Source organism: Carassius carassius, chromosome 32, assembly GCF_963082965.1.
Source record: "Carassius carassius chromosome 32, fCarCar2.1, whole genome shotgun sequence".
Taxonomy (NCBI): domain Eukaryota; kingdom Metazoa; phylum Chordata; class Actinopteri; order Cypriniformes; family Cyprinidae; genus Carassius; species Carassius carassius.
In genome coordinates, this window is record NC_081786.1 from 7,849,180 (window position 1) to 7,876,515 (window position 27,336).

At 34.6% G+C, this 27,336-nt stretch overlaps 1 protein-coding gene across 8 annotated transcripts in view; it reads right to left on the reverse strand.

Moving 5' to 3' along the window:
- The window catches only part of LOC132112569 (neurexin-3a), a 280,631-nt gene that overhangs the window by 172,033 nt on the left and 81,262 nt on the right, over nt 1-27,336 (reverse strand). For 4 of the 8 annotated variants that reach the window (XM_059520110.1, XM_059520106.1, XM_059520105.1 and 1 more), the window contains 7 exons: nt 15,953-16,156; nt 12,978-13,004; nt 9,426-9,545; nt 8,623-9,004; nt 7,634-7,824; nt 7,361-7,534; nt 1,402-1,521 (listed from right to left, as the gene is read on the reverse strand). In XM_059520110.1, the coding sequence (XP_059376093.1) occupies nt 1,402-1,521; nt 7,361-7,534; nt 7,634-7,824; nt 8,623-9,004; nt 9,426-9,545; nt 12,978-13,004; nt 15,953-16,156 (1,218 nt within the window). Of the gene's footprint in view, nt 1-1,401; nt 1,522-4,022; nt 4,050-4,817; nt 4,833-7,360; nt 7,535-7,633; nt 7,825-8,622; nt 9,005-9,425; nt 9,546-12,977; nt 13,005-15,952; nt 16,157-27,336 lie in introns of all 8 variants that reach the window. The other 4 variants (XM_059520100.1, XM_059520101.1, XM_059520102.1 and 1 more) reach the window with 2 other exon arrangements.

Below are 27,336 nucleotides of genomic sequence, written 5' to 3' on the forward strand. Positions count from 1 at the left end.
TATCTCCACCGGCTCGAGATAACACCTTTTATTGTGGCAGTGATGTCAAAAGAATGGCATCATTATAACTATAGAATAAAGATGGACTGCTCGTGGTAGAAGTGCATTGTTGTTGATTGATTCTGGTTCTCAGGGGCTTTTTAGACAGATCTGATACATGATGACCTGTGATGCAAAGGGTCGTCCAAAGAGATCAAATATTTTGTGATGTACCCAAGCAGTGTTATCATTTTACTCCTATGTTTTACATAATCAGATCTGATTTATTCCATGAGGGGTTCAGTGAAGTGATTGAAGACTTGAACTTTAAAGGGCTGGTTATGAGCAGATTGTTATTTTGTGTCACTCTCATAGTTATGAGATTCATGGCACCTTTAATCAGATCTTTACTATTGTGACCTCTTTGAAAACAACACTCAAATGTCACACTTAACAAGTATTAATATAACACAATATAGCAGCACCATAAATGTTTGGGAATTTAAGACAGTTAAAGATGGACAAACATCTTTATAGATAGCTTTATCAAACCAAAGGCATTAGTAAATAAACATACCTTGTCTCAGAACTAACTGTATGTTAACCTTTAACTTTTCTGACCTTTTAGTTGATATATAAAGTCAGTTCTCTTAAACCTTTTTTCCCTCTGAAATATATTGAAGGATGATTTTAACATTTCTGTTAATGCCGTTTGAAATTATTATTATTTGACAATGTGTGGTGTAAGTGTTCAAAACCTTTTTGGAGCCACTGTTGCTTTAGATGTCATTATGTAACATTGACTACATTTCATAAATACAGTAAATGACTAAAAATAAGTCATGACAAAATATTTATATTTATAATTTATGAGTTCCCCTCATAGAACTCATAATTTTATACTAAATTATAATTGCTACTTGAAATTACATATTTACATGATATATATGAAATTACATGTTTTTATTTCAGAAAAAAGTGTGTGTGTGTGTGTGTGTGTGTATGCATGTGTGTGTGTATGTCATACATTTTTAAATAATGCTATATAAAGTACCAAAAGTATATATACAAATATTTCTATAGAAAATGATAATAAATATCTAGTAAAATACATCATATTCTACCAGCATCAAAATGTAGAGAACAAAACGTACCTTTGTCGTCTTCAACCAGGTCTTCAGAACATGAATGCAGTGTGTGTGTGTGTGTGTACTTACAGTATGTACAGTATGAGCTTATGTGCAACCAAATGCTGTTGGTGTTTATGCAACATTTACTTATGTAGATTCCAGCGTGCTCAATTCATCTTTCATAGAGTGAGTCCCTGTGATCATTTAAATGGTCTAAACCAGTGAACCAAAGATTGAACTCAACAAAAGAAAGAGAGGATGTGAAAACTGCACGGGACGGAGAGTGACTTACGGTCATTACACTGCGCCCCGGTGTAGGAGGTCATTGAACAGTCGCAGGTGTAGTTCTCCCATTGTTGGATGCAGATCCCCATGTTGGCACAGGAGTCTTCTTGGCATGTAGTGCTAGGACCTATGGTGGCAAAGCAGAGCAATGTAATACTGGGGGCAAACATCCTGTCATGCTGTTAAGGTGCCATGCAGGTGTGTGTAACCGTACACATGCAGTTTGGGTTAGTAGAGGTACTCAAAAAACATCCCGAAAGCTGTCGAACAAACGTGGCATTCCCTATAAACAACTGGATTTTAGTAATAAACATCGTACTCTAGACATATTCAACATGGCTTGTTACAGAAGTAGATTCAGACACAGGGCCAAGCATGAACTTTCTCACATCTGCACAGAGGAACAAAGGTCAATGACAACATTTAATAGCAAGATGTGTACACAGTTCAGTAGGTACTATTGTTACACATGTTTAGAACAATAGTGTGCACATCAGCCACGTGCAATCGAGTTGAGCGTGCTCCAAACACATCTTGTGTTTTGGCACACTTGGGTTCATTTTGAGGGAATGCAGCAAGAACAATAGAGCTCATTACCCAATTCAGAGCAAGAGGGTGAATGCATTCCCCCTGAATTAACCGTGTAAACAAGATAATTGCAAATAAATTGGCTTTGAGTGCATTTTTCTTGTGAAATACAACTATGAAAATAAGAGGTTAACCACAAACATCAACTTTAGTTTAACAAAAGGGGGAGAAAAGAAGGCTAAAAGCGCATTTAGTGTGCAATGCAAAGTGCAAATTCAGTACTACATAAAAGTTCAACATAAAATGATTCACCCCAGTTTGCTGACTGCAGATAGGATTTCGAATGGAAAATCGAAGAGAGAATACTTCAAGATAGTTCTCTCTGATTTTTCCATTCACATAATTCAGGCTTATAATAGTAGCACATTAACTTATTTTCATGGGATACAATCAAGCATTACATTATGTAAACTGGCCTTATTAAGACAGTATTAATGTATTTTTGGTTTATGTTTCTGTACAGATTTACATACAGTAGTTAGTTCCAGTTAACAAATTTCATTAGACAATGGTCACTTCAAGAGTGCTGATAAGGGTCGTTCAAATTATGCAGTACACTGTCATATTCCCATTATGCAATACAGTTAAAAATTTAGCGTCAGTAAGATTTTTTATCTGTTTCTGAAGGAAGTCAATCATACAGTGAAAAATATTATTACTATTTAAAATAACCATTTTTAAAATGTAATTTATTCCTTTGATGGCAAAGCTGAATTTCCAGAATTATTACTCCTGTGTCATTAACAGAACTCATTATACATTAATATGCATCTGAAGCATGCTTATCATTATCAAAGTTGAAAACAGTAATGCTACTTAATTTTTTTTTGCGTAAACAGTGCTAAGTTTTTCTCAAGATTCTTTTATCAATAAAAGGTACAAAAGAATAGCATTAAATCAAAAGATAAACATTTTATAACAATGTAAATGTACAGTATTTACTGTCACTTTTGTTCAGTTTAATGCATCCCGATCTGAAAAAAATTAATTAAAATTAAAAGTATTACTGAACTTAGACTTTTGAATGCCAATGAACATATTGATGCACTCAATACAATATAAAATTTTGTTTAAATGTTTAAAAAATGTAAATTATAATTCATTGTGTTTTATGACAGTTTCACAGCAAAGTGAACCCGAGATCGAAAACCAATAGAAAATATAATAAAATGTCAATTTATGAGAAATTTTATTCAAGAAATTTCTCAGCACACACACTAAAAAAAAAAAAAAACCTTACCTTAACTTTTTCTCCAACCCAGTTTTCTAATTTCTTTGCCATTGTATAAATAGTTTTTCATTCATTTATTTTATTTATTTTGACAAGTTGTACTGCGTAACAGGAATGACCTGCAACAATGAACTAGGTCACATTGGGTCTAAAATGTTAGTGACTTCACATACGTACATGATTTACCCTCAGCTATTATGAAATTCACTTCAGCTGCAAGTATAGGCTACTCTTTTTTTTGTGATGTCGCTTAAATAATAAACTGGAAATCACATCTGTTTGAGTTTATGTGCTCTGTGGGATGCTATCTGAGTTTAAAGTCTACAGTAGCGTGCCAACATTTCCAGATGGATTTTCATGCTAATTCTATTAATTATTTTGCTAATCATATTGCTGTTCAGTGCATTTAAAGACAAGCGAGAAGAAACCCATGGTGAAATACTTAATGGATTCTCCTAAGCCAGATTCCTCTCTCAGCTGAACGTCGTTAGCATAAAAAAAGCAACAAGACAAGATACAGCAAAACAGGACATGGGGACTTAATTATACAGGAGGGCTCATGTTTTATTAATGCAGACTCTCAGTTGCAATCATTACTTTTCTCCCTTTGCAAATCTCACGACCTTCTGTAAAAACACAAGGGCATTTTCTTTTAGAAAGAAGTGAACCATTTTATACCAAGACATTGTTACAGTGAACCAGCTAGTGTCCGCTTTATGTCTGGGTATTGGGAAAAGTACAAAACAAACCAGCACAAGACAAAACAGCAGCTTTCAGCCGAGCTCAGAATGGAATTGAACCTTATATACCTTGTAGATCTGCTTTGGTGAAACCAACTTTGTTAAGCAAGAAACAGAAAAGCGAAAACAATCAAACAGGTAAGAAAGTGGTTGATGGCTTCTGTTAACAAAGCAATGGCTTTACTAACAGGACATGCTTTACCATTCTTAGGAAGGGTTTGCACTCTTGAGTTACTGCATCATAGGTTATAAATTATAAGTCATGAAACTGATGGGTTGTTTCAGCAAGGCTGGGTTGAAAACAGTGTAATGGCACTCAATGAAAGTAGCCTATTTAGTTGCTAAAAAGTGCTACAAGTAAATTAAAAATGATTTCATTTACAGTTAAAATATATTCAGTCAATAAACATGCTGAAAAGTCAGGCTTCGTTTTTGCATATTCCATTCTTGTCCGCTTTTCTGACAGCAAAAATGTTAAAATGACTTTCAATGCAAAGTATGGGAATGATAATGTGCTAATGCTAACATAAATCAACATAAACTGCTAAGACTGTACAAAGCAAGAGGTTGGAGAGGAGACATTTTAATGATGTTTCGTTCTGTGAAAACAAAATGTTCCCCTGGAATACTGCAGCATGTGATCGAGCCCTCGCCTTCCTAAGCACAGGTGCATCATTGCCATCTGGTGGATGTAAAGCTTCATTACAACAGAATGGCGCATTCATTGCCATATGAACCAGCAAAGGATTCTGTTGCCATTGTGGAGCCATTCCATACACGGCTTACAGTTTTACTGTGCACAAACAGTACAGTACAGAGTGATGTGTCTTTCATGCTGGGCTGTGAACATAAAAACCTACTCACGTTCACTTTTGGATGCTGTGCGGGAGAGATAAACGTAAAACACACACACACACACAAAGTTGTTCTATTCATGTATGAAATGAAGAAATGAATTCAAATGGTGTTGGGTATGTCTCGGTTTATAAAATCTGACAAACACATCCTAAAGATGTGTATTTAAGCATGTCGGCTATCAGACGATCTGACGGTAGCCCGTGTCCTGAAAACATTATTAAAGATTAACATATATTCTTTGGTTTTTGCAATAGGGCTTTTCACACTTGAAATGGGTCATATCCTGATTTACCATTCACACTGCTCATAATTTACCAGGGGGTTAACAATTAATTTGGATGATTCTACATCCATAACTGGGTTGCAACGTCTATGGAACAAAATCAGTCCAACCTGGTAAACAAAACTAGCCCAATCATGTTATTTTTTTATTTATTTTTTTAGCCCTGCGATTTTCACCTTCGTCTTCAACCGGGGTTAAAAGCGAGGCTTTGAAAGATGATAATCCAGGGTTTAGCAAGGTGTGAAAAGCCCTTGCTTAAATGTAGGGTCTGAAAATTTTAACAATAAAGACAGCTATAAATTAAAAAAAAAAAAAAATCTTTACTGTTTGCAACACTGATACTGAAGAGGAAGAAAAAATAAACAATAAACAATAAACATTTGCATATTCTAAATTGTGTACGCTTTGACATTAAACCATTAAATGTTAATTAGTTTTAAAATACATTTTCATATCTGTCAAGACCAGTGGTGTATTCATAAACTAGTAGCCCATGTCTTTGGAAAACAATCCCAGACTTGTATGTGTTTATCAAGCATGCTGACATTGACATTTCACACTCACGCAGTGGACTCAAGCAACAAAACGTGAAGATGATACAACAAAAGACCAAACGATTTAGATAGATAAGATTTTATTCTTGGTTCAACAACATGTAAATGTAACATGTAGGATACTAAACATAAAGGGAAGCTTTTTGTTCAAGACAACATTGAGATGGATGATGAAATTGTGACGGACGATTCATTTAGTAATGGATTGACAGGTCATATAAATGCTTGTACACAAAGTTTTACACAAACAAGACTATAACAAATCAAAAAGAACAAGAGAACACTAATAACAAAAAGTGTAAGACCAAAAAAAATAAAATAAAATAATAATAATAATAATAATAATAATAATAATAATATATATATATATATATATATATATAAAATAACCAACCAACCAAACAAACAAATAATGTCAAGAAATCAAAGACATTAACATGCACTGAAATATGGCAGTGAAATATGGATATGAAATATCTCATGTAGATAATATAATGGATATTAACAATGAGTAAGTGAAGAAATATTCTTGTATTGATCTTAAATGATCTGTGTTCTGATCTTTTGGACATATTTGGCATTTAACATACAATCATTTGCTATGATTGAAGCTTTGATGCTGGTTATATGACCATAATATCTGCAATCTCACTTTACTCACACCTAGCTTCTGATAAAATGTCAAATTCTTTTTGTAATTTTTTTGAGTTTCTTTTTGTATTTAATGTTTAATTCTAATCAGTCAAATACAAATATATGTAATTATATCACAATATTCAAATGTTATGTTTATTTCACTCCCATCCAAAATATATTTTCAAAACAAAAATAATATTATATACACTACCATTTAAAAGCCTGGGGTCATTAAGGCTTTTTTGATGTTTTTGAAATAAGTTTCTTATGCTCATCAAAGCTGCATTATTTGATCACATATACATTATTAAATAAAACATATTTTTGAATATTATTGCAATTAAAAATAACTTTAAATATATTTTAAATATATTATTTCTGATATGGAAAAAGAGAACTTTCAGCATTTATTACTCCAGTCTTCAGTGTCCCATGACACTATCAATGCTGAAAACAGATGTGCTGGTCAGTATTTTTGTGAAAACCATGATACATTTTTCTCCAGGATTCTTTGATGAATAGAAAGTCAAAAAATAATAGCATTTACTTATTATTTACTGTTAGTTTTGATTAATTTGATGCATCCCAGCCAAATAAAAGTATTAAATTCTTAAATAAATAAAACTTTACTGAACCCAAACTTTTGAATGGTAGTGTTCATATATTACAACACATTTGTCATAACTACTTAATAGCTGCACATATTCTTGTTTTATTTTTAATGGTTTAAGGTCAAAACACATCAGATCAAATGCATAAAGTTCCATCTTGACTCAAAATACTGCAGTGTAAATATTCCCTCAAATATTAAAATAAATGCACTCAAATATTCTAGGTCGGTTTGCAAAAATGTCACTAATTCATACAAACAACGACTTGGCTGATCCTAGCATGACCAATGTGGCCAATAAGAATATGAATTATCCAGTGGGCTCAACAGAGAGCTGACTGGGTGAGAGATGTGACAAGCAGGGTGAGAAAGATGGAGTGATGGCTCAGTGAGGTGGAGGTGGAACTACTGTTTGCATTCATGAGAAAGAACGGGCTCCTCGAGCTAGAGTTGTAAGAGGGTGTACCTTCGCATCCCCGCTCGATCTGACCACTGCGGAACAAGGCGTCATTTATGAGGTCGGGAAGGCGTCCGTTCAGGTCCACAGATGCCAGGCAACCCTTGAAACCATCCCTTGAGGCCACGAGTTTGGGCAGGCTGTTATACATGTTGGGCCCCAATCCGGCGATGTAGAGGTCACCTGGGCAGAATGCAGATACAATAGAAGGCCAGGTAAACAAAGTAGTGACAAGACTGTGATGGGGGCATGAGAATATAGGAATTTTAGCTGCTTATGTACCTTTAAGGTCCAGATTTTTAGCGCCGTTGACGACTTGACTCACTGCCTTGGCATCGACCTTGAGTGTGTGGACGTTACTGTTGTCTCTAGTGATGACAACGTTATGCCACTGGTTGTCATGGAGAGCTCGGTCACTGTTACCCTTGATTACATTGGGCCCGTTGCCAAGATCAAACACGTAATGTATGTACCTAAAAGACAGAAAAGTGAAGTTGGGTTTACAGGGAGAGTAGAAAGACCATATCATATGCCATTATAACTACATTTTCTAAATATATCAATTTGAGATATGCTCACTGTAGAAAAACTAATTTTTACTCTCCACTTCCCTTTTTATTTTGGCCACGAACTGCCAAATTCAACAGGAACCACAATTTATTTTTTACTTTTTATGAGGATACTAAACAATTTATCTGTATACTCTAAATTAACTTAACTTAAATGAAATGGAATGATCAATATTTAAATTATTGGTCTATCTCCAAGCACAATAAATAAATAAATAAAAACCTCAAGATTTTTTTTTTTATATTGTTTCCTTTCAGATCCAAACAGTGTACTAAATAAGTTACTTTAATTGTGAATACTGTTTTTGCCCACTAAATTATGACAATTGTCTGGCTTCAATATTAAAGAACCAATTATTGTGTTAAAAAAGCATAAATATCAATAAAAAAAATTAAACAAACCAATTATCAGTCTATATCTAGATGCCACAAAAAAGAGAAGAAATTACTTGAAAGTACTTTCCTTCCAAGCATTCTTACAAAACAAGGCACAACATATGGTTCTGCTTAAAGACTTCTGGTTTATTTGCCTCAATTACTGTATGATGATAAGATTCAATCTCTAAAACTCCAGATGACACTGTTTAATCTAGTACTTCCTCATAAATTTTACCTAAAGCAGCTTGTTTCCTTGTAAACACTTATACCAAAAAAAAAGAGAAAATAAATAAATAAAGTGGCCATTTCCTCAAAAAAGCTTACCCTTTCACCAGCTCTACAGCGATGAAATCACTTCCATCCCCGCTGTTGAAGAGGATGAATCCATCTGGAGAGGTCGTCTTGAACTGGAAGAAAAGGTGCATGGATGTGTAAGCCTGCAAAGTCGCTAGACTCAGGTAACTGCTCTTGGACTTGAATGTCACAGGGTCTGCGATGATGGAACGCATGCCAAAGCGAGCGTTGAGCTCGCAGTAGTCGATATCGCCGTTCTTGCACAGGTCGATGTAGAGCATGCCATTGAACTTGAGGCTCTGCAGGTGGCCGATGAAACTGGAGGGGATCATGGAGACGAAACGGCGCTCGGTCATCACGCCCGTCTCGATGTTGTGAAACTCTAACCGGGTGTGATCGCCCACCATCTGACCTACAAACCACAGCAGGTTGGAAAGGAAAACAAGAAAAAAGATGCTGCTATACTACACCCTCAAACAATATTACACTGCTGTACAGGCATAAAACTGCTACCATACACCAAAACCCTGAGTCAGGCTCTCCAACTACTGGGTACACAGAGTGAGTTCTACATAACCTCAGCTTAGCAAAAAACATGAATCTAAAATATTTATCTTATTGTAGAGAAACACTAAAGTAGTGTTGAAATATGAACAACTGACGAAGCATTGTAAATGATGTTTCCCATAATTTATCACAACCACACAATCTGTGTCTAAAGAATAACTAGAACTAGCAACTGAAAACTTTCACATACTGTACTTATTTCTGCAGTTTCCTGCAGCTCAAATAAAATAACCCATCAAGAATTGTGTTGTCTTTCAGGGTAGTACCTTCTGCTACGTCATCGTCAACCATTAGCTTGTAGCTTTTGCCCCTCCGGATCACGCGCACAGTATGCCATTCATTATCATTGAGTTTTTGTCCGGCATACAGTGTCTCTGGTCCTTTGCCTGAGAACGACGGTCATGAAATGTTAATGCCAACCTGAATTGTCTCTGACCAAACCTTTGCTTTCAATGACAAAAAGTGTACATTGTTTTTGTTTCTTTAAATTTGATGCTAGCTATGTGGCAAATCAGGTAAAATTTCTTCTTTTTTTTTTCTTCTCGATGATTAACACAATAGAGAAAGCAGAAGTTTGGTGCAGATGTTTTTGAAAATTACATAAAAACATAATTTTTAACAATAAACTAAAATTGTTAGCCAATTTAGTTTCCACTTTTTTCACAAGAATCACTTCAGAACATAATTCTGAGATAATAAAATGGCTTTTACTCATAAAAGGTCTTGATTCATCACTCAAGGACAAAGTTCTTTGTTTTCCTAGTTGTGAATATGTAACAATAAGCAATACTGGCTCAACCAATAGCATGAGTTTGGGACAGGGCTAGAGAGGAGTGTAAAATGGGAAAGATGTTTGAAAAGTCAATCTTTTTGCAATTTTGTTTGGTAACACGCGTGATACAAAAATCAAATGCTTCACCTTTAAAGTCAGAATCGGAGTTAATTTACAAGAAAGCAATATATTCTATATGATGCAATACATCTGAGGAGTTAAGTAGTCACAGAGGTAAGCAGTGAGGTGTTTTGGATTCAGCTCAGAGCATGCTATGAAATCATGCTCCACATCCCTCAAAATCTCTTGGCTCTTGGGAAATTGTGTTATGTACCTACCAGCATGCAGTTATCTGTAGTTGTCTGAGAAAGAATATTACCTTCCACCCTCTTTAGTACTGACATAAATGTGTTTGGACCGACATGAAGCTCACAATCTGCCATCACTGACATTGTTCAGACAATTTATCATGTCTATTAGATCATTCCTACACCGATGCAAAAACAATACCTAGTGCACTGTAACCTACTGAATAATTGCAACTTAGATTTTTTATTCTGAAAGGGTAACTGTCCTTTTCAGAATTCCAAAACATAATAACTAAGCAGAACAACTATTAAAGGCCAAACAAGCATAAACAAGCATTTTGAAAGCATAACAATCTCGTCTCAGTTTACCACCGTTAGACTAATGCACAAATCCACCAGTATGAACCACTTTCTGCACAGATTCCACTGCTGTATGCAGGTAATAATCTTAGAGCTTTTAAAAATGCAGGTCTCGTAACATGAGCTTACGAACTAATAGCTCTGATAAGCACATCATTATAATTAGTGGCATTATATTAATCTGAGTGATGGAAAGTGTGAACTGGTGCAGGTAAAGGGATGAGACTAATCTAGCATGATGTGAGTGTTGGCTACTTGATCAGAATGACTGATGGAGGTGTAGTTGTGGGTTACTGGTTTACTTGGTACATTTCCAGCAGGGCCAGACTCTCTAGTACATCACCAACACTCATCATTTGGCACAAACGCTTTTTATATAAAGATACTTAGTCATTGTAAGAATTAGCCACATGGAATACAGCCTGCAGCCTTTCTATTATGAGACCACTGAAAGAACAGTCACATATAATAAACAAAATACGAAACCACTCTAACACCATGTTCTAACTACATGTGACTCGACAAGATTCCAGGGACAAGCAATTTGGGAGTTCACACTAGACGCGACGTGACAGAAATGCTATAAATGCCATGCAATATGACATTCAAACTCGCATTGGACCCATTAAACTTTGAATAAAGCACATAATCGTTACCTGAGATTATCACTGTCATATAGTTTGTTGGTTGCTGTTCCAGCTGCGATGACGCAGAAATACAAACTGTTTCTAAAATAGAAATTTTGCGTGTCGCCATCGCAGTTAGTTAGGATAAAAATTTAGATTAACATGGAAAAGATGCCTTTTATCATGTCGTGTGTAGTTAGGACACGTCACACAACTATTGCATGCAGATATCAAGATCCATATGGTATGCAAGCCATTTAGTCATTATTCACACATACTGTACATAGCCAAAATAAGACAACTACAATTAGACATTCTTACCTTTCAAAGTGGGAAAATCAGTTAGTTTATAGTTATTCAGAGTGGTTTTATTTGTTAAAAATAAAGAAATTATATATATATATATATATATATATATATATATATATATATATATATATATATATATATATATATATATAAGACGCTGTAAAATGACTAATCGTGATTAATCGCATCCAAAAAAGTTTTTGTTTACATGATATATGAACGTGTGATCTGTATATTTCTGTATATATAAATACACACACATGTATACAGTTCAGAAAAATAGGATATGTTTATATATTAAATATTAAGTTATAATATAAATTATACGACTATAAATATAGACATGTAAATATTTTCAAAATATATACTGTGTGTGTGTATTTATATATACATAATATACACAGAACACACATATTATGCAAACAAAAACGTATTTTGTATGCGATGAATCGTTTGACAGCACTAATAATATATATATATATATATAAAATGTTTTTTTAATATGATATCACCTTTATAGTTTATATCAATCTAAACATTGTCATAGAGAGAATTCAAGACCTATTTTTGAGTAAAAGCAGTGTTTTTTGCCAAAACTGTATAAATTATTTCTTTACTAACAGTATAATAATACAAAAAAAGGGAAGTAACTAAATGGCACAGTATTGAACAAAATAATTTCTATATTCTTAGAAGGAAAATTCCAAGAACTTCAGGTAACAACTGAACTAAATTTGGGTCTTTAGCATCATTTTTGTTTTAAGAATTGTGTATTACGCCATACATTAATGAGCTTAAAATACATTTCTGTAGTTTGACTTAAAATACAACCAACCCAGTAAACATGACAAAATCATATTGCATCATATCATAAGAATATGCTGAAATTAGATGCCATTATAAAAATGTAACATTAATGATTTTATGTTCTTTGTATGCAAATGTATTACAATTTATTTCTAGGAAAAAAGTTGATATGTGGTGACTTTAAACGCTATACAAACTGTAGTTACTGCAACATGAAAAGGTGGCAAACCTGTTTCTAAATACAATAATTTAACATAACATGTATTTATGCATGCCCAATAATATTTCACATTAATACATGCACTACTTTAATCGTATTTACTGCATTCCTTACTAAAGGCAGTAAAAACAAAGAAGTTTAATAGTTACCATACAAATTAAGACCTTTCTATAAAAGATGCTGATAGGGTAGGAAATAGATTGACATTACAGCTAAATTACAGGCCATCAAAAACAAGCCATGATTATTAAGTCACCACCAGTTATAATTGTGGTAATCATGACTGGAGAGATGCATCAACTGACCCTTTCACAAGACGCAAACTCTCCTTGACTAAATGGAGGAAAAGGCACAAGACATTCTTTTCAACAAGAGAATCATCATAGGAGCAAAATGAAACTTGAGTGTTAACTTACTGGAGTTACAGTTTATCCTGATACAGTCTAGATGGGGGAAAATAAGTGACAGATGAAATTGCATCCTTCAAGGTTACAGCTGCAGACATCCAAAAACAATAATTCCACCCTTCCGGGGACGTCCACATGCAAAGAGGCGGCCATTTTTTTTATTATTATTAATGAAAGCATTATAATTACACGAAAAGTCACTGGATTAACTGCAACGGTCAAAGAATTAGATGTGTCAATGAATAAAATACTTTTTATGATTATTTTGCAGCTAAAAACAAATAATTGCTTTGTAAGCAGTGTTTATTTTATAAAATTATAAAATGGCCACTTGGAGCTCACCAACCACAAAGACTATTCAACCCAGAACGTTATTTTATTTTATTAAAATTATGCTTTTAATTCTCAGACCTATCTGAGAATCCTGCTCCAAAGAAATCACACCAGCTCATTAGCTAAATATGCTTTAACAGCTTAAATACATTTAGCAAGAAGTTGGTGTTAGGGCATTTTTCTTGAATACGGATCTAGAATATGCCATCAGTATTTTGATGGCATCATGCTCTGGGTTAGGCTCTGTGTGGCTGGATTTACCATGTGTCGTCAACCGCAACAGAAAAGTGGGAGCAAACAGCCGCGATCCAATAAGCACCAGCACCATGCAGTGGCCTCTGTACCTCCAGCTAGATCTTCCTGAGATCTGACCATTCAAATGAGCCCTTAATATATACAATCTCTAACATATTAATAATTGTTTGTAAACGTATAGTTGTAGAGGTCTGCGTTGTCCTAAAAGTAAAATAACCTTGTATTTTGGATCTAGGGCTGTCCTGAGCATACGTCTAATGATATACATATGTATACAGTCATGTTTTATGGCTGAGTCTGTCTAATAATTCCAGATGATTTCTCTGTATATGCAGTCATAAGACATTCTTGTCTTTTTCAGTACGTTTACAGTGTGTGGGCTATGTTTGTCTCTACTATGGTTGAGCTGTCACAGACGATCAGTCCAACTGTCAAACCTCAGGCTGTTTCCTGCAGTGAGGTGTGAGTTGTGTCACTTCCTTTAATGATGACACTGTGAATTAATGATCAGTTAGTGTCTTATCTCTCGTGTAAAGGTAATGGTGTCTGATTGAGGATTGAGAGGTGCTACCAGCTGCAGGTGAAGCTGAGAGCTCTGTTCTCGGGCTGTTTGCCGACCGGGCCGCAGGCTAAGGGCCTTTGAAGGGGTGAATACCATCTTTTGACAAAGCATGGAGAATGTGTCTCAGAGAACTGGACAGTGAGGGAGAGGTGACAGTGGTTAAAAGGAAATGATGTAACAGAAAGGAAATACCAACCAAAGCACAAATGTGGTACGAATGGAACCAACTGAGACAGAACATGAGGTTTGTCAGAAAATAGTTACTGAAGACATTGTCAAGTAGAAAAGATGACAGGAATCAGTGTTAAGTTGAAAATCAGAAAGTCACAACACTTGGATTGTAATCATAAAATGGAATTACCCATCATTTCAAAAGTCGACATTAAATAAAAAAATGCTATGCTTTTATGCAGTGCTGTGACTGTCTCAAAGGAGTTTTTGTCTTCACTATGACAATGATCATGGTTAATATATTAAAAAAATGCACCAAACATTGTGTCCGTTAGGCCTGGGCAGTATGATGGTACAATATATGTGACAGAAATTAAGCATTAACTTTATACCGCAATAGACACATCCACTTTGAAATAAGAAATAAGACTGTTGTGTGTTATTTACAGTTGAGGCAAATGGAGTAATTTGTACTCCAGGCCCAAAAGATACAAAATATAAAATTGCATAGATTAATTATGGCTAAATCAATAAAGAAAACGATGTGCAATTATAATGTGATCTTATTTAAAGGGGTCATATGACGATACTAAAAAACAGCATTATGTTATGTATTCGGTGTAATGCAATGTGTTTATGTTGTTTAAGGTTAAAAAAACACATTATTTTTCATAAACCATACATTATTGTTGCTCCTCTCTGCCCCGCCTTTCTAAAACACATTGATTTTTACAAAACTAATCGATCTGAAAAGCGTGGTGTGCTCTGATTGGCCAGCTATCCAGTGCATTGTGATTGGCCAAATATCTCAAGCATGTGACAGAAATGTCACGTCCCTTACCATATTTGGAAACACACAGTGTCTCAGCAACAATACTACAGCGAGAATAAAAGTTACAGCTTCTTTCTTTGCGTATAAATTTGGGCTAAGTTATGCATATCTTCCAACACCGTGACATAGATTTTTGGGGGCGTGTTTGAATGAGGCATTTTAGGAAGGTGTGGTTGAGTCTTAACTTTTAGAAAGAATATCTCTTTGGGTTTGAGACTTTACGGATCGTATCTATGAACTATCAGCTTGTTACACTCCAAAGAGAAAGGAAAACATGAAATCATGGCACATGACCCCTTTAATCAGAATTAAGAGTTGAAAGTATGTTATACATATTATAATTGCATTAGATTTCATTACAATATTTCATGTTTTTACCTGAATGATATTATGCAGCTAATGCTCCTCATATTCCTTTGGTTGTTATAAACAAATTTATCTTTTGATTTGCATCCATGAAGTTCAGAATAAAAGTATGAAGTACTATTTTTTAACTTTCCATATATATAACTATATTGTGAAATATATTATTATATTACTTGTACAGTGATTTAATATCATACCACCCACCCCTAACATCAATTAGTAGCCAAAATTTGAATTTACCGTCAATTACTTTAAGAAAACAATCAATTCAAACTGAAAAAACAATCAAATGTGTGGTGAACCATGCAAATGAAGAAAAACAATAAAACAACATCTTAATATATCTTATTAATGAATGTAATTATGATGGAGGCAGGGGAGGGTGGGGCTGGAATGATGGACAGATATGAAGAGAGAGAAAAAGAAGAAGCACTGCGTCCTGAAGAAGGGGGTTTTATACAATACCTAAGTTGACCGTGAGTTTGACGCGACTGCCGTCCAGCTCTAGCCGAAGAGTGTCGGCAGAGTCGCGTGAGGTGGTGGCCATGAGCAGGCCATATGCCCGCTGAGACATGAAGCGAAGGGACACGTCCTCCGCTTCAGTGTGCATCACAGTAGGCATCACCACTTTCATGTACATGCTCCCGTCATAGCTCAAGATGGACGCCTCTGTGGACAAAAGAACACAAGATTTAGACAAGTTATAACTAAAAACGTATTAAAATAATGAATTTTTTGGAATTTCAGTTTAGGAAATTTCAAATTGTATCCCTAAACAATCCTTAAACATAACAACACAACATAAACCTACAGTCTGCATGTTCAAGACAATGGCCTGCAAAAATTTTAATCATCTTCTTGAGGTAATGCATGACTAAAACAAAGCACACAGAGTTAACACAATCTGCACGAGCCTCCCACATGTTTCTATTAACTGGCTCAACAGGTAAATGAACATATCTCTCCTGCCATTGGAAACGTTGAAGGCATCTGCACTTTTCAGCAAGTCAGACACACTGCTAGGACGGGACTGATGACCTTTCTTCCCAGTCTCAGCCTCTGACTCTTATTCAATGTCATTCAAAGAAAGACTTAAATCATAGCTAGTTTTTTACAGAATAAATGAATGAGGCCACATAAAATCTCACTTCAAGCTTAACATTTTTTTAAATAATTCAGCAGCACAACAATATATTAATCTTTTGTTACAATGGTCAATGAAGTTCAAAATAACTTTGCTTCAGAAAGAGAAAATAATATAATACTACCATTCAGATATCTTTACTTAATAGAAATTAATCCTTTTATTCAGCAAGGGTTCATTAAACTGATAAGAAGTCACAGTAAAGACTTTTCATAATGTTATAAAAGAGTTCTTTCCAATAAACGCTGTTCAAGCTCAACTCAATGAATCCTGAAAAAAACTAACATTGATAATATTAAGATACATTTCATGATCACCAAATCAACATATAAGAAGGATCATGTGACACTGAAAACTGGAGTAATGATGCTGACAATTTACTGTAGCTTTGCCATCACAGGAATAAATTACATATTTAAAATATAGGAAAAAAATAAAACAGTCATTTAAAATTGTATAATACTAATATTTCACAATATTAGTTTTTACTGTATTTTTTATCAAATAAATGCATCCTTGTTGAGTATAAGAGCCTTTTTAAATAAGGTTGTGTGACAAAAATCCGACGTGATTGATTGTATAATACTAATAAATCTTATTATAATACTAATATAATAATACTAATATTTCACAATATTAGTATTTATTGTATTTTTGATAAAATACATGTATCCTTGTTGGGTATAGACTTCTTTTAAAAACATTTTAAACAGTATTTGTTAAAATATAACAATAGAAAATAAAAGAAAAATTGCAAACATTCATATACAGAAAAGATTAGATTTCTCAGAAAAGGGTCTGAAATGAAAACTGGGCAATCTGAACTGTCAATTTTCTTTAAAAAGGTTGTGTGACCAAACAGAAACATTTTTAAAGGGGGGCACAAAAGCATCTGTTTTATACAAATACTCATCAAACTCTATAGTATTGTTTGTATTTTTTGTATTTTTTTTTTTTGTGTGTACAAAAGTTTTATTGAACAAATATATACTTATAACTACTCTAAACAACAGATAATCTGTAATTTCACTGTGTAGCCAAAATCATGGTGCATATGGTATTGTTTTCCAGATTGAATTGTATTAATTGATTTTAAATTGTTCCTCACAATGTTAAAACCAAACCTATGACCTTCATCTAATAATGGAGAAATTTGGAGTGGCTCGGTTACAGTATGTGCTCACAATAATTCTGTCTAAGATCAGTTTATTAAAAATATATATAGTAGACTTTAGTAAATCATAAAATGCAAATACATTGATCATGCATTTCAAGAGAAGATCAACAACAGATGCTCATTTAATCCTGAGCTGTGAAAACTCCATCCTGAACACATGCATCCTAAATATCGATGCATAGAAACCGCTGACAAACTCTACAATTACACAGTGATCAATATGTTATCATGTGCAATTAGTTGCTTTTCAATCTTCCCTGCGGCCCCCGCCGATTTTCATTTTACACTCGGCATACTAAGTAGAGAGAGGGAGAGAGAATTCGAGGTTGTGCTGCCATCAGAGAAGACAGCGAGAAGAGAAACAGATAAGTGGGACTAACCTCTAGACAGTATCTGATGATTAACTCTGAGTGAAAGCAAATCAAAATTATTTTGTATCAACGTTATTGAGCAGCGGGCTGATGCGAGTGGACAGAAACATGCGCTGGAGAATGTGACGAGAGTAACGGGGGAATAAGGCACCGGAGATCTTCACAGGGTGGCAGTGTTTCTCAATAAGGGGCCGATGTTGCACAACAGCATATGGCAGCCATCTTAAGAGACTCACTTATGAGATTTGATACACTGCTGTTTTCTCTCAAAGCATCTCATAAATCCGTCTCAGGACACGTGAGGGCACTCATTCACTGTATTTACCAGTAAAACGTGATCGTCTTTCTCTCTTTTAGATTTGTAGGCTGGGATGATTAATGCAGATCATATGGCTGTATAAAAATGTGGTACACATCTGACATTTTGATATATTAATTAAGCCCTGCTTTTGTTTTCCTGTGTAAATAATGAACACAGAACTTATTCAATCACATGCCGAATGAAACGCGGTTCATGAAAGTCAAATGAGCTGCAAGAAGCATTACTCGTGGGAGAGGCTAATTCAATAAATAAAGGGCTTTAACTGACATTCCATCTGACTAATTGATGACTGAATAGATGGAATGTTTAATCAGAATTTTTTTTTCTCCCTTTCTATGCTGCATCTGAACTTTTGGATATCTATTATCTTTCACAAACAGATCTTTCATATTTTATGCATTTGAGCATTCATGCACATTCAAGGGGATATGCAAGTCAGATTTCTAAGCAGTGTCCTGCAGTATGACATGCTATACTCCAGCCAAAAATTTTTTGTAATTACTTTATTATTATTATGAATGCTGTTTTTACTTCATATTTTTTTGAGAGCCCCAAAAAATCACTTGTTACACTGCAGGATTATACATACAGACAGTTGGTCTGGGAACGCCCCGTCACGTGATGTGAATTTAGCCTGTGGAGGAAAACATTGCCTTGGTGGCAATTGAAATACACAGGACAATCATGCTGAAGAGTTGCTGTGTCGTTTTCTGTACCGCCAATAAACTAACAAATTATGAATTAAAGTTCTACATCCTTCCTAATAAACATACAGAACCAGAAAGGAGGACAAAATGGCTACAAGCAATAAATTATGAGGATGATCAAGGGAAGTTCTGGAATCCCAAGACTACGCATGTGCATGTGTGCAGTCGGCATTTCATCACAGTAGGCTACGTTAACATTGTGTTCATTATTAACATTATTAAAACTGTATAAGGTTGTTTCAGAAAGTGGCATGCATATATAATTAGCCTTATCATTTTACCTTAAGCAAAACTATGTAGCCTAGTGTCGAATCTAAACTCGCATGAAAACGGGTCTGCTAAGAGCTGTAGTCTACGTGATATGCAGTATACCCACTAGAAAAGGCCAAGGATTTCCGTATAACCACTAAAACAAAGCGTGAGGATACGTAGCAACTTCGTTTTGTGTCAGAACTTTCACACTTTCATTCATAAATTCACCCCGTCTGTGTTTGCGAAGCAGCATAGATCGAATCCTGCTTTTATACAGTCTATGATTGAATCGCGGAATCCAGTCACAAATGGAGCTTGCTATATAAAGCAGAACGTCATGGAATTTGGCTATTTTTGAATGAATAAATCTAAAGTAGGGCTGTACAATGAATAAAATATCGATATGGACTAGTGTATATGAATATTAAAGTTAAAAGAGACTCCAATTGTTCTACTCGTTTTTGGGAATGAGCGCTGAATATGTGCATTATTGTCATTCAAATACACAATGTTCGCTGTGTTTTCCCCCACGCTGACTCCACCCTCGCCACGCCAGACCACGCCCCCAACTATGACTAGATGCCGACTGTATGTATGCCTGTTTCCGCCGATGAGGAAAAAAAGTTATTTCTTTAAGTCATAATAATGAGATCATTTCTCATAATTATGACTTGCCTTCTCGAAATAATGAGAAACTTTCTCGAAATAATGACTTATTTTCTCAAAATAATGACTTATTTTCTTAAAATAATGAGAAACTTCATTCCATGTCGCTCTCATTTGTCACATTCATATGTCCTGCAAGAAACGGTGAGGGACACTGAAGACCAAGCGGTGGCCGTGGTAATGAACAACTACGCTTTGTGCAAGGGGGATAAGATTGGGGATTGTATAAAGATTGTGGGCCTATGCATGTGATCCATGAATGTTACAGCTAATAAAACTAACAAATCATCGAAATGAAAATCTGTTCATTAGATTAAGTTTATGTGTGCAATGACTTTAATTTCTTCATAAAATGTGTGTGATTTTTTGTTTGAATATATTCCTCCGTATCTGTTTGAAACCATGAACTATCATTGTCTGGCAGAGTAACTTGTTGGTAGGTGCTACAAATTAAAACTACATACAGAGAATTTATCTGAAATTGTTATTTAATGACAGATTGTACACACAGAACAAATGTTTGCTGTGTTCCTGCATAGCTCTGACCAACAGATGTTGCTCATTGTTGCATTACACAGCCATGGACTAAGTCATTATTTCAAGAATGTTTCTCATTATTATGAGAAAAAAGTCATTATTTTGAGAAAATAAGTAATTATTTCTTGTTATTATGAGATGTTAAGTTATTATTATGAGAATATTTCTCATTTTTATGGGAAAGTTTCTTATTATTTCGAAAAAGTTACTCGTTATTACCAGATGTTATGAAAAAGTTTCTCATTATTTCACAAAGATTTCTCATTATGTATATGTCACGCTGTCTGGTCTCTGTTTCCCTGGGTGTCCACTAGTGGTCTCACTTCCCCATAGGCACCTCACCGTAGGCACTACATTTCCCACAAAGCCTTGTCCCTTCATCACAGTAATTGCACTCCTGTTAATTGCACTCAGGTGTCTTCACTTGTTAGTCATTATCCTCCCTATATTAACCAGTCCTTTTCTGTTTGTCTGCATGGAGTCCTTTCCTTCCGTCACCCAGTTTCCTCGCATTCCGAGTTTCTAGGTTCTATTCCTGTTCCTGTTTCTATTCGTCTTCCTGTTTGTTTGTTTGGATGGATTTATGGTTTTGACCCCTGCTTGTTGATTTCTCTTTGGATTACCCATTAAAACCCATACTGCGATTGGATCTCTCGTCTCCTGCGTTTCACTGGGTCTCCGATCGTAACAGTATATTTTTCCCCTGAATATTATATTAATACATAATTATCAGAAAGTTTCTTATTAAAATTTTGAGAAAATATCTTATTATTATGTCTTACAGAATTATATATTTTTTCTCAAAGTGGAGGGAATGGGCTTTAATAATTTACTGTAAGTGAACTGGAGGGAAAAAAGCATGCAGTATACGTTTAAAATTAATTGTTGCACAAAAATAATATATAAATATACATAAGCATCTACTTATACATAAGCATCTACTTATGAGGTCCAAAAGGACTCTTGTTCCCTTTTCGATCAGAAATTGCTAATACATTTGACAAATAATTACAAAGAAATTAATAGTAATATGCATCAAAATAAAATTTGAAGTAGAAAGAAATAGTATTTTCTTGCACCTGTTCTACTTCTATTTTGAAATAAAAAATAATTATAATTTCTATAATTTTCTATTTATATAAACTTTTTGTGACTGGCACTTTTTTGTTATTAAAAAATTATGTACTTTGTGTAAATGCATTTGTGTTTATTTATTTTCATCAAGTTACAGGCCTTGCTTGAGGCACCGGTAACACATTTTTGTCATAACATTTCGATTAACCCAGATGGGATAGCGCTCTGGAATACAAATGTATTGATTTAGCTTCTAATATTGGGTGAGCACAGGCTGGTTAATTAAGGTGTATCTCTGATATGATCTATCATCATCATCTATGCGGCACAGAAGGATCAAACTGACCTGTTCTGAGCTCTTTCTCAATGACATAATGAGAGAAACATCAGGCATAAAAGGCAATCAATGTTCATTAAACTGTCAGTCTTCCTACTGCTCACCAGCAGACGACAAACTCTAAACTGAAGATGACAGGGACATTAATGCAGACAGCAATTCAACCTTCAATCTCTCCTGTGAGACAGAGACGTGCAGAGACCCTTTGGTAAGCAGAGCAGATGTTGCCGCTGTCTTAAGCTGTCCAGTTAGACTCTTAACCTTCATCAGCTCCTGTGGTGCCACATGCTGGAAATTTAGATGGCAAGAGAGAGATTTTTGAACTGCCCAGTTTAGATTTTAGGCAATTCCTGATGAAATTTCATCCGTTGTATGGGTATGACTAATAATTATGATAATAATAACCAATTCACTAAAGTAAGGTTGCAAAAATATAAATTCCTCAGGCCATCCAAGATATAGATGAGTTTGTTTCTTCGTTGGATTTGAAGACATTTAACATTCCATCACTTGCTCATCCTCTGCAGTGAATTGGTGCTGTCAATTATCAATAATCCACAAGTAATGTTTGTAAGCTACTAGTTTGTGAGAAACAAATCCATCATAAAGACGCTCTTAACTTTTTTAACTTTTTTCTTAACCACTGCTTCTGGATAAAATCCAAGTTTTTTATCCCCAACATAGCATTCTTTAGTGAAAAAGTTGTCTCATCTGAATCAGGAGAGAAATATGCTCAGATCAAGCACTGTTCATGAGCAAAAACATTTATAGAGGACAACAGGGGATAGACTTTTTAATGGAGGAAGCATTATGTAATCAATAAGGCACGAGAGGCCGTGCTGTATCATTTACAAATCATATAAATCCACTTCACGTCGTGCCTAAAAGCACCCTTCAGCCGTGATTTATTCACAATACAGCACGGCCTTGAGTACCTTATTGCTTTTATAAAATCGTCATCACACAATAAAAAAATGTATGTATTGAAATGTTACTTTTTTGAGGCAAGTTCAATAGCGGATGCTGTCCTTCTGCTAAAAAATAGTTCCTGAATTAAGAGAATATTCCGAACATGCCTCAACTAATGGAACAAAAATAGAACTCTTCTTATTTATCATTATTTACTAGTCATCCTTATCCGTAACTTTTTTTTTAACACCATATATGTTAGTTTCTCACACACATATACAACTGCTTATCTCCCAGCATGAGAAAATATCTGATTCACAGCACAGCGCGAATTTGCAAGTGTCATACAGTGTAAACTGATGGACATAGCTACAGAATCATACCTGAAACAGAAAACTAATAAAAACAGTAATATTCCCTACTCACTTTGGAAACTGTAGGGTTCAGATGCACACACACATCAACATATCTCCACATGAGAAGCATTTACTAGACGGTGAAGGTCGGGGTCTCAAAATTAAAGATGAAAGATGCTATACGCCAGCAGGGGTCACTTATACTTTCTTAAATAAATAACAAACAGTTAGTTCTGCTGGAATCCATAATACATGAAAAAGTTTTGATGCTTTAGAATTGATTGTTTATGTTGCTAAGGGTGGTTTCTATGGGTGTTGCTCATTGATACACAGAACCGTAGGGAGAAGCCGTTATAGCCATGCTGTGTCATGATTAAAACACAGCTGCTGACCAATCAGAACCAAGGAATGGAACTAACTGTTTCATAATTTGGATTATTTGCTTGTATTTTAGCCAGAAGCAACAATATGTGAGCAATAATTCTGGAATCATGTCCATTACTTGTTGATTATAAAAATGTTTTTATCCGCTGTTTGGACTCCCATTCTGATGGCACCCATTCATTGCAGAGGATTCAATGGTGAGTAAGTGATGTAATGTAAATTTCTCACATTACATTCTATTTCTTGAGTGTGAGTAAATTTTCAGCAAATTTTCATTTTTTTATTCAACTATTATTTAATTAATGTTAACTAACAATCAGAATAATATAGTGTTAAAAAAAATCTGGTTTGGTAGTACTTAAGACAAAAAAATTAGTTTAAAAAAAGTTTAAGAATCACTGACCAATACAGAAACTTTTTTTTTTTTCTATGGAAAACATAGCTGTCCTGATCGCAGGAAGTTACACACCTCACCCTAATATTCCCTAATTCTGTGGACGAAAATAATGATGTGAAAACTGAACTAATACATTTTACTAAAGCCAAATCATTCAGGAAATTGTTCCGCGACCGTTTGTAATGAAACAGACTTGCATGTGGACACACCCACACAAACGGCCACATACGCATGTTAAATAATGCGTCACAGGTGTGCGTTCTATTTTGTACAGAAGCAAATACCCGGATGACACATTATACATTAAACAGAGTCACTTTCAATGAGCGTTATTTTAAGGGAGAAAATGTTTTTTCACAGCACAACTGTTCAACAATCATAAGGCCTAAATGTGACTATAATGACTTACAGGCCATTTAATTGAAGCAGTGTTATTTTACATAAGATGTTTTGCCTGAAATATCATATAGAGGGGTTTGGAAATATATTTTGAAGTCTGAATAACAAAATGAATCTATTATCTTACTTAAATAAGGAAATACTGTATAATGCTTAACATTGAAATCTAATTCATATTAGAAATGAAACGCATTATTATGCAAAGCATCAAACAGGACAAATATCCAGAAAACAGCACTGTCCTTAAAATGTCCTCTATCTCCAGTGGTTGACAATCACAGAGACTTTAATATTTCCTTCCTGTGCCACTAGATGGCAGCAGATGCCTTATAATCACAACGCATGTAAAATCAATATATTGCAGTTTTTTTTTTTTTAATGGTTGCACAACAATTAATGTCAACCAAAGGTAAATACAGATAATTCAAATATCTTCTGCATGGATATGGCACAAAATGAACAAATTTAAAGAACCCATGCCGTCTGTGAATAAATAATTGCAAGTTTATTATGCATCCTCCAAAACCACTTAAAAGTCTAAATCAGTTTTCATGCTCTGGTCCATTCTAAAAGATGGTTGGTGTGGGCACAGGGTTGGTTTATAGTGAAACCCTGAAGGGAGTTTCTGTCATCCACAGCTGCCATAAATAGAAGATCGTAGCTACACTGCAGCAACAATTTGAATAATTTACATCCACCCTTAAAAAAAAGAAGAGGTGGACCAAATGCAGTAGGCACATCCTCCTCCACGTGCTGCCCTTTCTGCTCCTCCCAACGCAGACACAAAAGGATTTACTCCGTTCTGTTTCAGCCACGATTGTGGAAGCAGCTTGCGAACCACACTCTTCTGTTCTCATTTAGCTTCAGAGCTGGATTAGAAACGGTTCAATAACTCTCCTGCCACTGAAAATAAACTGTTTTCAACCGCAGAGCCGCACCGCTTACAACAGACCCACAAGCCCTCCATGAATCCCTCTCTTTTTGGGTTTCTTATTTTATTGTAAATAGAGAATAGCAGGGATAGGCCAAAATAAAAATAAAAATCAGTTTAATATTTATTATTCCTCCCAATTAAATGGAGAGCTAATAAAGACTTTAATTTAAATACAATGTACTGCATACCTTTCTCACCTGTCTCTAGAATTTTTGATAAGATTTCAATGTCACAAACTCAGTCTGTAATCAAAAAGTGAGAGATTTCAATATGCAAAAAATGCATACATACAAACATATATATACATATGTATATAAATACATATATATATATATATATATATATATATATATATATATATATATATATATATATATATGTATATATATATATATATATGTATATATATATATATATATATATGTATATATATATATATATATATATATGTATATATATATATATATATATATATACAAAAGGGCTGTACATTATGGGCACATATGCTAACTGCTATGCTAGTTCCCATATTTCTTGTCTTTTCTCTTGCTCACTCTGTCTCTATGTTTCCCTACTGTGCTCTCATTCCTTGACTTTCGTGGCTATATTATATTTTTTATTCATCGACAATTCATAAAGGTTTTTGAGGCTGCCAACACCTGCGATCTGAAAAATTCGGCAGGTCTATGAGTGACTTTTGAGAGCATGTTAGGTGGATAATCGTGGGCCATCACCTCTTGCTCCTCTAACTAGCTGTGACGGAGGGGCAGACAGAGACCTTGGCTCCTGTGTGCCTCCATACTAAAATGAGATACTATGGGGTGTGAATGCTCAATAATGACTAGTTTACTTGGTGTCAGCTTAAATTTCTGTGTGATATAACACTATTTAAATGCTCAGTACTATTCAGTGAACTGAGAGCTTATACATATAATCAAAAGTCTGTCTATGTGACATTATCAGCCTAAAGTGTACTTCACGATGCAGCATTTTCTGAAAAAGAACTACAATAACCGATTCCTGACCAACATGTAAAGAGACCAACCACAGTTTGTGAAGAAAAATTGTGAAAACTAAAAGTGAAAAGAAAAAAGTGCACAAAATTACTAGTTTAGAACTGGCAATTATGAGAGATATATAAAAAAGTTATCTAAAAGTAAAAAAAAATGTAAACATATTCTAACAAGATATAAACTTGAATTAAAATTGCAAAAAAAAAAAGAGAAATCTATACTACTGTATATATACTATACTACATTTTGCAGTTCGAACCTTCTCTGACTTGTGAGACTGTCTGAATAAACAAAATATTACATATATGGATATACAGTATATATCCTTTGGCTGTTAAATTAAAAATGCAGATATTCTGTTCCATAGTCTGCTCATTTCAATAATTATTCAAGTCTGCATGACAAGTGCTCAGAGACAATCACTGCGATTAGCTCAGAGCTACAGAAATTCATGTTATTCCGCCACACTACTATTAATGAGATAAAGTGAAAAAATTAATTCAATTTAGTTTTTTTGAGTTTCTACTCAGCTGAGTGTTTATGTATTTATAAACCCATTGTCTGTTTGTACAGCTAGTACAGTACAAGTATCTTAAGTGCTAATGCATTAGCAGAACATTTTTAATTTTCAGCCTAAAATGATAAAAAGGTACAATATTTCATAGCCTACCTATCTGATGCTCTTTATTAAAGTGAACATGGCCAGAGTAGGCTCATGACAGACTTTATTTTAAGATATTTAGTGATTCTAATTAATTCATTCCAGCTCACCATTTTGATTAGTCATGAACTCTCAGAAACGAGTCTTAATCCTGATCAGTACCAGAGGAGTTCATTGCAATATACTGAATAATTCATCAAAATGCTTTT